Below are 14,483 nucleotides of genomic sequence, written 5' to 3'. Positions count from 1 at the left end.
AATTGCCTCTTAGCACAACATCCGCTCTTCATGGGAGTACCTCTAGGCAACTGATACTGGATGGTAGGTGATAAAGGGATATAATCCTTGAGAAAAGGGAAACATTTCAACTCCCACATTTATCCAGTTGGGGACAATTTCCTGACTCTAGCACAGGGTAGTGGAGCCAAAGCAGAGCTTAGCAGTACTGGGTAGGATCTGGGAGATGGGGAATTGTGCTGAGGTGCCAGGAATCTGCAGAAGCTCCTCCTGGGTCAGTGGCTAGGGCTGTTTCTCATACCTGGGCTGGGATTTCACAGGTCCTAGCAGAGCAGTTGAGAGTGCCACAGAGTGCAGAGTTGAGCATCCTACTGAGATAGTAGGGATCATACAGTATTTGGAAACAGAATTTCAGTTCATCTAGAGTAGAGAGAGCTTGTCAATACCACGGGATAGAGTATAGGCAAAGTCATATCGTGGGTATGGACCACACTGTGGAACAAAGACAATACTTGATTCTCCTAACCAAAGCCTGAACCCAAACTTCCACAGGACTGGGGATATCCATTAGCAAAGTAACAACCTGGCAGGACAAAACTCAAAAGAGACGTCATGACCCAGATTTCTCACAAAGAACTGTCAGAGGTAGGAGTTGGTACCCAAAAACCTCAGACCATGTCGTTGTGCCCTGTCTGTGTACACAGCCCATGAACTGGGATGAGTTTACATTTTTAATCCACTGTTAAACAAAAAAGGACAAAAAACGAAGATATGTGACAGATATTACATATAGCCCACCAAAATTAAATTTACTACAATGGCCCTTTACTACAAATATAAGGAAGCAGGAAAAAAGGACTCACAATCAAGAAAACACAAGCAATCAGGAAAAACAGAGCTCAAGATGACAGATTGTGGAATTAGCAGGCAGGGACTTGAAAGCAACTGCTGTAAATATGTTCAAGGGGTTAAAAATGGATTTTAAGGTATGAAAAAACTGCAGAATTTAACAGAGAAGTGGAAATTATAAAATTGAGCCCAAAATAAATTTGAGAATAATTAAGTACCAGGGAGAAACAACACTTCACAGAGAGGGTACACTATCATGCATGACACGTGTTTCTTACCAGAAACTATGGAGAGCAAAAAACATGGACATATTCAGAGCACTGTCAGTTTCAAATTCTATATCCATTAGAAACATTCTTCAAAAAAGGAGGCTGAAAGAAGGGCATTTTTGTGATAAAATCTGGGAGAATATGTTGCCCACAGACGTGAAAGACGTGACTTACTAAAGGAAAGACCTCAGGGTGATGAATTACCAGATGAAAACTTCAATCTGCAGGAAGGTAAAGTAGCAAATATGTAGGCAAATAGAACAGATTAACAGAGTCCTTTTTCTGTTTTTTTCTAAAAAGTGAATGAATGGTTTAAGCAAAAATAATATTACGGCAAGATAAGGTTTGTATCATATGTAGTGATAAAATATGAAAACAGCAATGTTTGGGTACTGTTTTCTTATTGTTGAATGTTAAGTGTTCTTTGTACATTTGTGGTAATAGTCTTTGATCGGCTATGCCTTTTGCCAGTGTTTTCTCTCAGCCTGTGGCTTGTCTTTCTACTCTCTTGACTGTGTCTTTTGCAGGGTGTACCTTTTTAATTTTTGGTGAAGTCTAGCTTATTCTGTCATGAATCATGCCTTTGTGTTGTATTTAACAGTCATCACCAAATTCTGGATAAACTAGGTTTTTCTTCTGTGTTATATATAACTGTTTTACAGTTTTGTGTTTTATATTTAAGTCTGTGATCCATTTTGAATTAAGCTTTCTAAAGATTCTAAGGTCTCTGTCTAGATGCATTTTTTTTTTTTGCATGCAGATGTCCAGTTGTTCCAGCACCATTTGTTAAAAATGGAACTATAATTTTTTAAATGCTTGTTGTTTATTAGCTTGGTAAATATCCAACTTAGTTTCATTTGTTTTATACTTTTAATGAATCCATTTTTCTGATTTGTTGGAAACGTTATAGCTAAAATATGGTAATATTTTTATATGATCTTTTTTGGAGATGTCGATTATAATTACTCCCTTAGGTGGTTGATAGATGACAGTCAGTGGCCTCTTCCTTTGTATCTAGAATTAATACAAAAACACAGAAGAACTGTTTCTTTCATTTGAAGAAATAAATGGCAGACTTGGCCTAAGAACTCAAGTTGCCTAATATATAGAGCCAGGCATCCTTATTTATATTAAGAATCAATGTATTTTTGTACCATAGAAAAAGAGAAAAGTGCAACTTATAAATGCATTTTTATTTAGTGGAAAAATTAATACATAAAGTTCATATTTTAAGAATAATTCACAAATTGTCTGGGCATGCTGGCTCGTGCCTGTAATCCCAGCACTTTGCGAGGCCAAGTTGGGCAGATCATTTGAGGTCAGGAGTTTGAGACCATCCTGGCCAACATAGTGAAATATTGTCTCTACTAAAAATACAAAAATTAACCAGGCCTGGTGGCAGGCACCTGTAATCCCAGCTACTTGGGAGGCTGAGACAGGAGAATTGCTTGAACCCAGGAGGTGGAGGTTGCAGTAAGCTGAGATTGCACCATTGCACTCCAGCCTGGGTGACAGAGTGAGACTCAATTCCTCCCTCCCAAAAAAAATTCTCTAATTTTATATTTTCATTTATTTTATGGCTATTTTATGCTAAAATTTGAGTGACCACACTCCACAGTTTGCCTGAACCAATCTCAGCAAATCTGTTGGGCTGAAATAATTGCTAGCAATGCTGATTTTTACTCTCAAAACTGTATTGGCTTGAAGATAAATTGTGTGCAAGGATGGAATGTCATGTGATGGAAGGAATCACATTCTGGGCTTTTGTGCAGTGATAAGGCCCAGACAATTGTGACAGTGGCTAGCACATAGTAGGTGTTCAGCAAATACTACTCAAGTAAACAAATAATCCAAAATGGCAAGTGATTTAAATTACAGGCTGTATAATGTGATCATATACTCATGTTATATATTTGATCATTGACATTTTTTGTCCTGGTAATTTTTTAAAAATATTTCAGCCATTGTTTCATTCATTCTGGAGCTGGAGTTACATTCTCTTGACTTTTGCCGCAAGTCCTAACCCTCACATGCTTCCCACTTTTGTCCTTACCAGTGGCTCTTACCACCTACCCCTGACATTGACTATGATGTAATTAGCTATTATGTTATTTACTCATATTGACATTTTGACCAAAACTGTGATTAAAGACACTAGGTAATTTTTATGATTTTTGCTTTAAAAATGAAACAAGCAAAGCCCAATTTGTATGAGAGTTACTGTCATGTGTGTTTCAAATGCAGATGCGTAATTGGTTTACATACAGTGCTGACTTCACAAATGCCTTACACGTAATAATAATTTTTTAACTTTATAAATAGCAAAGACTAACAAGTGAATTTAGGGTCCTAGAAATCAATTTTTAGACAGTGTATTAGTCCATTCTCACACTGCTGATAAAGACATAGCCAAGACTGAGTAATTTATAATGGAAAGAGATTTAATTGACTCAGTTTAGCATGGCTAGGGAGGCCTCAGGAATCTTACAATTATGTCAGAAGGGGAAACAAACACGTCCTTCTTCACATAGCAGCAGTAGAGAGAAGAATGAGTGCCCAGCGAAGAGGGCAGCCCCTTATAAAACCATCAGCTCTTATGACAACTATCATGAGATCAGGATTGGGGAAACTGCCCCCATATTTCAGTTACCTCCACCTGGTCCTTCCCATGACACAAGAGTAGGGGGACTACAATTCAAGATGGGATTTGGGTGGGGACACAGCCAAACCATATCATTCTAACCTTGGCCCTTTCCAGATCTCACATCCTTATAATTCAGAACACAATCATTTCATTCCAACAGACCTTCAAATTCTTAACTAATTTCAGTGTTAACTGAAAAGTTCAAGTCCATAGTCTTAGCTGAGACATGACAAGTTCCTTCCACCTATCAGCCTGAAAATCAAAAGCAAGTCAGTTACTTCCTAGATACAGAAGACGAAACAGGCATTGGGTAAATACAGCCATTCCAAATGGGAGAAATTTGTCAAAACAAAGGGATTACATGCCCCATACAAGTCCAAAATCCGGTAGAACAGTCATTAAACCTTAAAGTTCCAAAATGATCTGTTTTGACTCCATGTCTCACATCCAAGCCACACTGATGCAAGAGGTGGGCTCCTGCAGCCTTGGGCAGCTCTGCCCTGTGGCTCTGCAGGATATAGCTCCCCTTCCAGCTGCTTCCATGGGCTGGCATTGAGTGCAGCTTTTCCAGGCCCACAGTGCAAGCTGTAGCTGGAACTACCACTCTGGGGTCTGGAGGACAGTGGCCCTCTTCTCACAGCTCCACAAGGCAGTATCCCAGTGGGAACTCTGTGTGGGGGCTCTGACCCCACATTTTCCTTCCACACTGTCTTAGCAGTTGTTTTCCCAAGGGCCCTGCCTCTACAGCAAACTTCTGCCTGGACATCCAGGCTTTTCCATACATCCTCTGAAATCTAGGTGGAGGTTTCCAAACCTCAGTTCTTGACTTCTCTGCAGGCCCAACACCATATGTAAGCCACCAAGGGTTGTGGCTCTCACCCACTGAAGCAACAGCCTGAGTTGTACATTAGCCCTTTATAGTCACTGCTGGAGCTGAAGCAGCTGGTACACAGGGTACCATGTCCCAAGGCTGCAGAGAGCAGGAGGAACACACAAAACCATTTTTCCCTTTTAAGCCTCTGAGCTTATGATGGGAGGGGCTGTCATGAAGGTCTTTTATATGCCCTGGAGCATTTTCCCCATTGTCTTGGTGATTAACACTCAGTTCCGGTTACTTAGGCAAATTTCTGCAGCTGGCTTGAATTTCTCCCCAGAAAATGAGGTTTTCTTTTCTATTGCATCATCAAACTGCACATTTTTCAAACTTTTGTGCTCTGCTTTCTCTTAAATGCTTTGCAGCTTAGACATTTCTCCCACCAGATACCCTAAATCATCTCTTTCAAGTTCAAAGTTCCACAAATCTCTAGGGCAGGGGCAAAATGTCACCAGTCTCTTTGCGTAGCAAGAGTGACCTTTATTCCAGTTCCCAAGAAGTTGCTCATCTCTATCTGCGACCACCTGGACCAGCCTGGACTTGATTGTCCTTGTCACTATTAGCATTTTGGTCAAAGCCATTCAACAAGTCTCTAGGAAGATTCAAATCCTCCCACATCTTCCTGTCTTTTGAGCTCTAGGAAGTTCTAACAAGTCTCTAGGAAGTTCCAAACTTTCCCACATTCTCCTGCCTTCCTCTGAGCCATCCAAGGTGTTCTAACCTCTGCCTGTTACCTAGTTCTAAAGTTACCTTCATATTTTCATGTATCTTTATAGCAGTAACCCACTCTTTCAATGCCAACTTACTGTGTTAGTCTATTCTCATGCTGCTATGAAGAAATACCCAAGACTGGGTAATTTATAAGGTAAAGAGGTTTAATTGACTCACAGTTGAGCATGGCTGGAGAGGCCTCAGGAAACTTCCATCATGGCAAAAGGGGAAGCAAAGACATCCTTCTTCACATGGCAGCAGGAGAGAGAGAAATGAGTGGCCGGTGGATGGGGGAGCCCCTTATAAAACCACCAGCTTTTGTGAGAACTAACTCCCTATCACAAGAACAGGATGGGAGCAACCACCCCTGTGATTCGATTATCTTCACCTCATCTCTCCCACAACATGTGGAGATTATGGGAACTATAATTCAAGGTGAGATTTGGGAGGGGAACAACTGTATCAGACAGTTTACATCTAGCTTATGAAAAAGGACCTTCTAGTAACAGAAAAGAGAGAGAGGAAATGTAATACAGGGTCACCAAAGAGAGAAGGAGAAATCATCTATGAACTGCTTGATTGCTGCACTGGAATTTCCCTTTAAAGCACTTTTCCTGACTATAACTAAAAGCAAATGTCATGTCTGGAAACCAGTTCTGAACTCAAGCCAAGGGCAGGCAAAAGTACGATTATTGTTTTTTATTGAAATTAGCAAGCATGGTCTTGTTATGACTAAATAGAACCAGGTATAGTCCTGCCTAAGGACCATTTCAGAAAATTTAGAAAAAACCATAGTGCATTTTAGGCTATGATATCATATCAAGTAAAAGTATCCTTTTTATCCTTTCAAATATTAAAATGACAAATATGGAAGTTGTGGGTAGTTTTTAGAATTTTTACTTTCATGTATTTCATGTAGGAACTGCCTTTCTTAAACACAAATTGTAAAGATAAACTAATTTCATAATTTGAAATTGTGATTTTTGAAAATCATAATTTATCTTCTTTTTGTTTTCTTTCTTAAATCATTAGGAAGCATACAACTGAAAATGTTTTTTCTCTTAGTCTCAGAGAATATTTATGCCCTTCGGAGGCAATCCTTTTATTCAACTTCCCTTGAAGTCTTTTCTTAACTCAAATGTAAGTCTACATCAAAGAAAGGGAACAGTATTAAACATTTGAACAATTCTTTGTTAAAGAATAATTATTTAATTCTTCAAATAATTCAGAAATAGAACTTGAAAAGTTTTATATTTTTACACAGCTATTGCCGTAAACTTTGAATAACAACAAATGTGTCTGTGATGTGTGGTCTGTTTTTTTCATACTGTAATGCAGTTTCTTTAGCATTTTCTGAATGTGGCAGAGCCTCCAGTCTCTACCTGCTGCAGCACTGTGAGTGCAGAAAGGCCTCCCTCTGCTAGGAATGTTTGATGTTTCAACCGAAGAACCTGAAATGTGGGGAACCGAAGTTCTAAAGCAAGAGTACGACTGTTCCCATTTGATTGAAAGTTATATACGGTACTCTGTGAGACCATGTAAAGGGTGTTAACTCCAGGAATAACACAAGAATTCTGTTATCAGCTTTCATAACAGCAGTTCCATCTGCGGTACTCATTTAGCTGAGATTCATTTTCCATTCATTAATAATTTATTTTTCTCTCTGTAATGGTATGTTTAAAAGAAGCAACATATTTAGCATTTTATTAAATTGAGATTTTGGAACTTAAAGTTTATTTTAGTGAGATAATTACTATATCATGTTTATACTTGTATGAAATTTATGTCATTGGAAAGAGTAAGATTCTAAAATATTTTCTATGATTTTGAGTATGCAGCTGTTCAAATAATATTTTTAGAAAAACTATATTATCCTTAGGCTAGTTTCATGTTTAATCAATTAGTCAAAATGGACCACATTTTGATTAAAGTATAGTAGTTACTACAGATATGATTTAAATTACTCAACCTAATGATTTAAAATCCCTTGAAGATAAATTGAAAAGTGAGATAAAAAAATTTTTAAGATGATCATTTAAAGAAAAAAATAATTTAACCTAGTTTCTTTTAAAATTCTATGCATGACTTTATTTTAAAATAAAATAATTAAAATGAGCTAGATGACAGCTTCTAAACAAAACATCTACTGTGCATCCCCCGCATGTTTGCTTTTTAGTTAACCACTTGGTGTCATTTAACCACTATAACAGTTATAAGACTACCTCATAACAGAAATCTGGTCTTTGCTTATACATCAATATACTTTTGAATACAGAAATTCAAAAGAAATTTCAAAGAATCCCGATAAAATTAGAGAATGAGTGTTCTTTTCCAGCAAAATAGCATATCTTTGGCTGGCTAAGTTTACAGAGTGTGCTGCATGGTACTGGGGGCTGTGTGGGAGGTCTGGCTTCCTTCTTGCCCATCAGTAACTCACCTGGAGTTACACAGGCTGTGTGGCCTATTTTGCCTTCCTTTGGTAAAGTTCTATGATTCCATGATCTTCCGATGTGGGAAGAAAATCTTGAAATAAGATGGCACTGAGAAGGCAGACATGCATGCTAGGGAGAGGTGCCTACCTCTTTCAGGTTGGAATGTCCACACACCTGTGATAGAGCCTGTGTTCTTTATCTACCCCACTTGGTTTGGGATAATTAATACATGAGAGTCGGGGAGAAAGGGAGGAAAAGGAAAGGAAGATGGGAGAGAGAGAGGCCTTGCTTTGTCACTCTTTGGGGTGTTAATAATTTGCATTTGGTTCTGCTTCTAATGTCTGGAATCCTCCCACTCCCCCTATCCCACTACTGTCACCATAATTCAAGCTGCCCTCACATCTCATCTGAACTACCATAGTATCCTCGTAAGTGACCCCTCCAAATCTGCCCTTGGCCCTTCCCAGGTCTATAAGTCCTCTCCACCCAGCGGACCTGAGTGATCCTCTTTAATACCTGTATCAGGCCACTTATCTGGGAAAAAGCCACCAAGATTTTATCATCAAACTTGGAATGAAACTTAAACTCTTATCTTGTCTCCAGCCTGTTTTTCCAAACTTAACTCCATTCTGTGTTTCACCTCACTCACTGTGTCTCAACCAGAATACGGTTTCTTTTTGTTCCTCAAACTTACCTTCCTTGTTTCCACATGAGGACTTCACGTACACTCCTCTCTGCTGGCCCTCCCACAGATTTTCACGTGGTGTTCTCCCTCTCTCCCTCTCTCTCTGTATTTTTTACCCAGCACTTGCTTCATAAAAGTTTTGACCTATTGATCATCTGCCTTTCCCTACTAGAACATTCGTACTGTGAAAACAGGGTCTATTTTGTTCTTTGCTATAATGGCCTGATACATGCAGCCATTCAGAACTTTTGAGGACAAGTGACTGTAGTTAAACCTTCAGAAATGAAGTGAGTAAGAATCATTTTATTATAGGCATAGTGTTGAGTTCTCAGTTCATTGCTTTTAGTGACTAGGTTACATGAGATCGTACAAGACTATGCTTAGCATAAACAAGATCCCTTTCACAGTGGGTTATTAAAGCAGATTTGGAATTAAGTATCTATACCAGTTAGCAGTTAGTTCTACATTCCATTCATGGATAGAAATACAATGTTGATTCCAATTAATATTAAAATTTCTCTACTGCCAAGGCCATCTAACAGGTTTGTAATTGGGAGTAAAAAACGAGTAATTCTATTTATTAAAGACATTTAATGTCAAATTTCTAATCTGTTTTATTTTTTGTGCTTTGTCTAAGTAATTTTGATGGTGAAAGCTAAATAACTATTTTGTAATTCTTTCAATCCTTATATTGGCAACTTTATGTTGGGAATAATTTCCAGGGAGAAAATTGCTTTCATGTGTTTTATAATCCCAATTCCACTGACGTTTCTTTTGTTTTACAGATTTATGAAAGTGGTTTTTTGAGATAAAGCTTATTAGATTATTTCACCATGATAAGCGTTTTGGTGAATATAAATTAATGAAATTAAATTATTTAAACATAGAAGTAATTATTTGTAAACAGTAGTTTTTCACATTTGATTTGTGTTTAAATGAATTTACCTGTTGAAAAAAAGTCATATATGTATTACTTTAGAAGTCCAAATCCAAAAATAAATATTCTTCAAGGCACAAAGTTCTTGGAAAGTACCTCATTAGGAAAATCTTATGGTTCCCTGATCACTGTAAGGGATTTGAATCTTCACGTGGCATCTGTTTGGGGTTACAGGAAGGTTATGCATAAGTCTAACCAATGTTTGTAAAGTGATTTAGTCTGATCTATAAGAGACCTGAAACCTTCTCGAAATGTGCCCTTACGAAAAGTAAGGTGGCGAAAGAGATGATCACTTACACGGGCTAAATAAAGGAGGTGAGTTGATGGAAAATAAAGAACTCTGTGGTTCATGGTAATATAAGAATCAGGGTATTCTAGGTATCCCAGCATCTTAGCTTGAGCTGAGATATGCTAAGAGCACTAGTAGAGCAGAGTCTCTGCCAAATTGACAGATAGATGCTGCTCCTGTGCGGTCTGCAGGGTCAAGACAGGCCTGGGAGCTAGGGGAGGACTGTGCCCACAGGTGGAGAATGTGGACCTAGAAGAGGCGAGGCAGTGGTTAATGGCAGGGATTGCTTGAACTCATTAGAACTGAGATGGGGCTGGGCACGGTGGCTCAAGCCTGTAATCCCAGCACTTTGGGAGGCTGAGGTGGGTGGATCACGAGGTCAAGAGATCGAGACCATCCTGGTCAGCATGGTGAAACCCCGTCTCTACTAAAAATACAAAAAATTAGCTGGGCATGGTGGTGCGTGCCTGTAATCCCAGCTACTCAGGAGGCTGAGGCAGGAGAATTGCCTGAACCCAGGAGGCGGAGGTTGCGGTGAGCCGAGATCGTGCCATTGCACTCCAGCCTGGGTAACAAGAGCGAAACTCCGTCTCAAAAAAAAAAAAAGAACTGAGATGGGAGCCAGAAATAAAAGCACCGTCTCATTATACACTTTTGCAATCTTGTTGATAATTTGTCTTTTACAGTTATGTAATTTGCTTTTTAAAAGATAAGGTTGTATCCTAAACTTTGTTAATTACTACCACTTAATTATTCTGTTAAGTATAGACTTCACATAGATAGCCACATATCACTAGACCAAATCTATTCAAATTGTAGAGGAGAGGTCTTTGAATTTTTTAAAGTTACGATTTTTCTTCAAGGGGGAAGATTAAACCACGCCATATTTAGAAAATAAAGTCAGACATGGAGCACATAGTTATGAATGCGAGCAGCTGAAAAGGGAAAAGTCATTTTGGTTTAAAGGCAGGGGTTGAATATCTGCTAATGGGAAGTGCAGTGTTTGGAGGCTGCACCCAGAGCACACACTTGCACAGGGATGCAAGGAGCAGGTTTCACAGCCATCTCCTCCTCTGGCCTTGCCACAAATTCCTGTCCTCTTGGAAAAGTCATTTCATATCTGTGCACCTCAGACATTCCTAGTATAAAATGAAAGGATCGCGATAGATTTTCTCTTAAGATACCTTCCTGCTCTAAATTTCCAAAATTCAATGAAAATCAAAGCCTGGTTCATAGCCATGAAAGTGTACCAGGGGATTTAGATGACAGCCTAGCCAGAGCCTACATTATACTTATTTCTTAAGTAACAGTGAGGCAACAGGAACGTATGATGCACTCCTCATGGGACTCATGATAGAAGTGACTCTCGTGATTAAATGACACTAATTTTTAATTCCATTCACTGTCCTAGCTGTTACCTGTATGTACTCTGTAATGCCATCATTCTTCCTTCATGAAGTAATACGTACTTAGGCTTCACTCCTGAAATACAAAAGTCTTTCTAGTTCTTATTATAAATGTGCAAATGCTATGCTGACCAGTCTTATATTGTTGTGTTCTAGAGACCGTGTAATTGGTTTGATGATGACTGCCTGTGATCTTTGTTATGTGACAAAACTGTGGCCTGTTACAAAATTGATAGCAAATGATATGTATGCAGAATTCTGGGCTGAGGTATGTCCTTGATTCTTTTATTAACATAGATAGTGAGGAGAAATTAAATGTGTGGCTAAATTGCTAAGAATACCTTAGTTGTTCATGATGATAGTTATTTTAGAAAACTGTGGTGAATCATATACTGAAGGATTTAGCAGTTATGCAGATACAAAGAGAGAATGATCATTCTTACACATGTTACTTGCATATGTGTCTAATTCTCTGAGCTCAACTGAAAGAGTTTAGGAACTTCTTCACTGAACAATAGTGTGACAGTTATCTTACTTAACAGCTGATCTTTCATTCATTCAGCAGGCATAACTGGCCATCTGCTTTAGATAGGCACTGGACAAAGTACTCAGAGGATCCCATAATATGGGATATATCTGCCTGCAGTTAAATATTCAGAAGGATTGTTTTGCACTATAGACATTGAGAATATGTAAATATAATCAATAGTCACCTCACATACTATGAGTTCCTCAGAATGTATGGAATGTTAATTTGTAATACTCCTGAAACAACACATAAATGACTTATATTAACACCTTTTCTTGACTGAATTATGCAATTTATCAGTAATGTGCATTGTCCTGCTCAATTTGCTTATTGAATTGTATGTAAGGAAGTAGAATAGAATTCTCCCATCCAGTTGAGTCACAAATACCTAGGTCTTTGCGTATTAAAAAATTACTTTGTGAATAAAACTATAACTCTTTTGAGTACCTCTTCTGGTTTGATGAAATAAAAGTAAATTTGGAGGACAAAGCAGCTGGTGATGCAATCATCTATCTCACTCATACGAAGAATGTATGTAAAACGTAAACAGCAAACCAGCCACAAGTTTAGTGGGGAGAGTTTATCATGTTGAGTTACTTCATAATAGTAAAGCCAAAGTATTTTTTACTGTAGGAAGATCACAGGCCTTGAGTTGATTATACTCCTGGCATGATTTCTCCCAGAATGCCTTGCACATCATGTATGCATGGTTTCTCATGAGCTTTCTCTTTATTTTATTGTGTATGTGTTAGAACCTAGTTACCATCAGACTCATAGGATGAGTGGTGTAGATGTACAGTTGACCCTTGAACAGCACGGGTTTGAACTGCGTGCATCCACTTCTATGCAGATACTTTTCAGTAAATATATTGGAAGATTTTTTGGAGATTTGTGACAAAAATACAGAACAACATAGCCTAGAAATATTGAAAAAATTTAATTTAGGTATGCCATAAATGTATAAAGTACGTGTAGGTACTAGTCTGTTTTGTCATTTACTACCATAAAATACACACAAATATATGATAAATTAAAGTTTATCAAAATTTATGTACACACTATTATAGACTGTGGTGAGAAGTGTAAACAAACATAAAGATGCCATATTAAATTGTAACTGCATGAAATTAACTGTAGTCCATATGGCACTACTGTAATACTTTTGCAGCAATTTCCTTTGGTTATTGTGGTGAGCTCAAGTGTTGCAAGTATCCACTCAAAATGCTGTGCTTGAAACACTCTATGACGCTAATCATCTGTGAGCAGTTCGTCTCTCCAGTAAATCATTTACTACAGTAAAAAGTGATCTCTTGTGGTTCTTGCACATTTTTCATTGTGTTAGTGCAATACGGTAAGTCCTGAATAACACCATGGCAACTGTACAGAGTTTACACTAGGATGCTGGAAGTGCTCTCAAGAAGCAAAGAAGTCATGACATGACAAGAAAAAGTTGAGTCACTTGATGCATTCCCCGGATTGAAGTCTGCAGCTGTGGTTGCTGACATATTAACCTAAATAAATCCCACGTAAGGATCATTTTAAAAAAGAAAAGGAAATTCATGAAGCCGTCTCTCCAGCTATGCCCGCAGGAGCAAAAACCTTGCACTGTTTGTGAAATAACTTGTTATCTCCTACTAAAAATGCACCTTTTGTTTAGGTACAGGACTGCTATGAGAAAGGCATAACTATAGATTCTAATATGATTTCTATATCCTAGATGAATGCGGAAAACGTGCAGTCGTTAAAGGACAACTTAAAGCAAAAGGAAGGTGCAGGATTAAAAGCTGGAAATTTTAATGCCTAAATGTGACCAATATGTAATGGAGATTTTTTTCCCTTTCTATTATTCACTGGTTATTCAGTCCGCAGCCGTTGATTTGGCTCCGTGCATGCCCTTAGGCGCAGTCTTCACTGACCTCATCATAGTCCATAGGAAGAAGCAGAAATATATTCACCAAGTCCTGAGGGTTGATTCCAATATCTATAAAGTCCCGCCTTTTCTCTCCATCCTCATGGTCACTCCCCTGTTTCGATCATCACCAAATCATGCCTGGGATACTACAACTTTCTAACTGCATTCGCCGCCTTTATCTTTTATAGAATTTGTGCAAAAATAATGAATAATGTGGTCTTTGGTGCCAGTTTGCTTGAGATTAAAAGTCTGCTTTGGCGCGTGGTATTTAACCTCAGGCCGGTTTATCAGATAGGGGTAATGATAATTCGGATTCCGTCAGTACCCGGCGTCGGGTCCTCTGCTGTAATACAGACCGAAATCGACCTTGGTGTGGAGAGCCCACGTGGCCGGCCCCTGCTTACTGCCCATGCAGGCATAGTCTCAGTCCCTCGCTGTCATGTGGGTCTTTGTTCCCCGCAGCCTCTGCCCTGTGCGTTCTGTTACAGCCTCAGACTGGCTCAGCCCTCCGTTATAGCATGGTCCATCGCACTGGGTTCTTTTCCATTTGAGCATTTTTGTTTCGAGTACATATTCAAATCTGTTTGTTTAAAAAGCTGTCTTGTTTGACGTGTCAGGTCTCTGAGAGCAAGGGGCTTAGTATGTCTCTCTCACTTTGGATACAGAAGCAAAAAGTTTGAGACCACTGATTTTTAATTAAAGCAGTAATAATGGAGCAGCAGCTGTGTTCGAAGTGGCTTTGCTTTGTCAGGACGAGTGCTTTGGTCCTGTAGGTAAAAATTCCTAATTATAGTTACAGTAATTGGTTTGTAGGCCCTGTTTTAGCAAGTCTGGGAAAGTTTCTAGACTGTACTTCTGATTTCTGAAAACATGACGAACATAACTAAAATAATAAAGAAATATGAGGGAAGAGTGGGGAGTTAGGAAAAATAGGAAATCTTAAGGAAGAAGATTGTGGCAAATTTTA

General features: G+C 38.6%; 1 protein-coding gene across 1 annotated transcript in view; it reads left to right on the top strand.

The window, feature by feature from the left end:
- The window catches only part of LOC101027425 (cAMP and cAMP-inhibited cGMP 3',5'-cyclic phosphodiesterase 10A-like), a 128,488-nt gene that overhangs the window by 107,512 nt on the left and 6,493 nt on the right, over window positions 1-14,483 (top strand). The window contains exon 16 of the mRNA XM_074406823.1: window positions 11,232-11,343. Coding sequence (XP_074262924.1) covers window positions 11,232-11,343 — 112 coding nt within the window. The remainder of the gene's footprint in view (window positions 1-11,231; window positions 11,344-14,483) is intronic.

Source organism: Saimiri boliviensis, chromosome 1 (genome assembly GCF_048565385.1).
Source record: "Saimiri boliviensis isolate mSaiBol1 chromosome 1, mSaiBol1.pri, whole genome shotgun sequence".
Classification (NCBI taxonomy): domain Eukaryota; kingdom Metazoa; phylum Chordata; class Mammalia; order Primates; family Cebidae; genus Saimiri; species Saimiri boliviensis.
The sequence above is the reverse complement of the archived record's forward strand: the minus strand, read 5'-3'. Positions and strand labels throughout refer to the sequence as shown.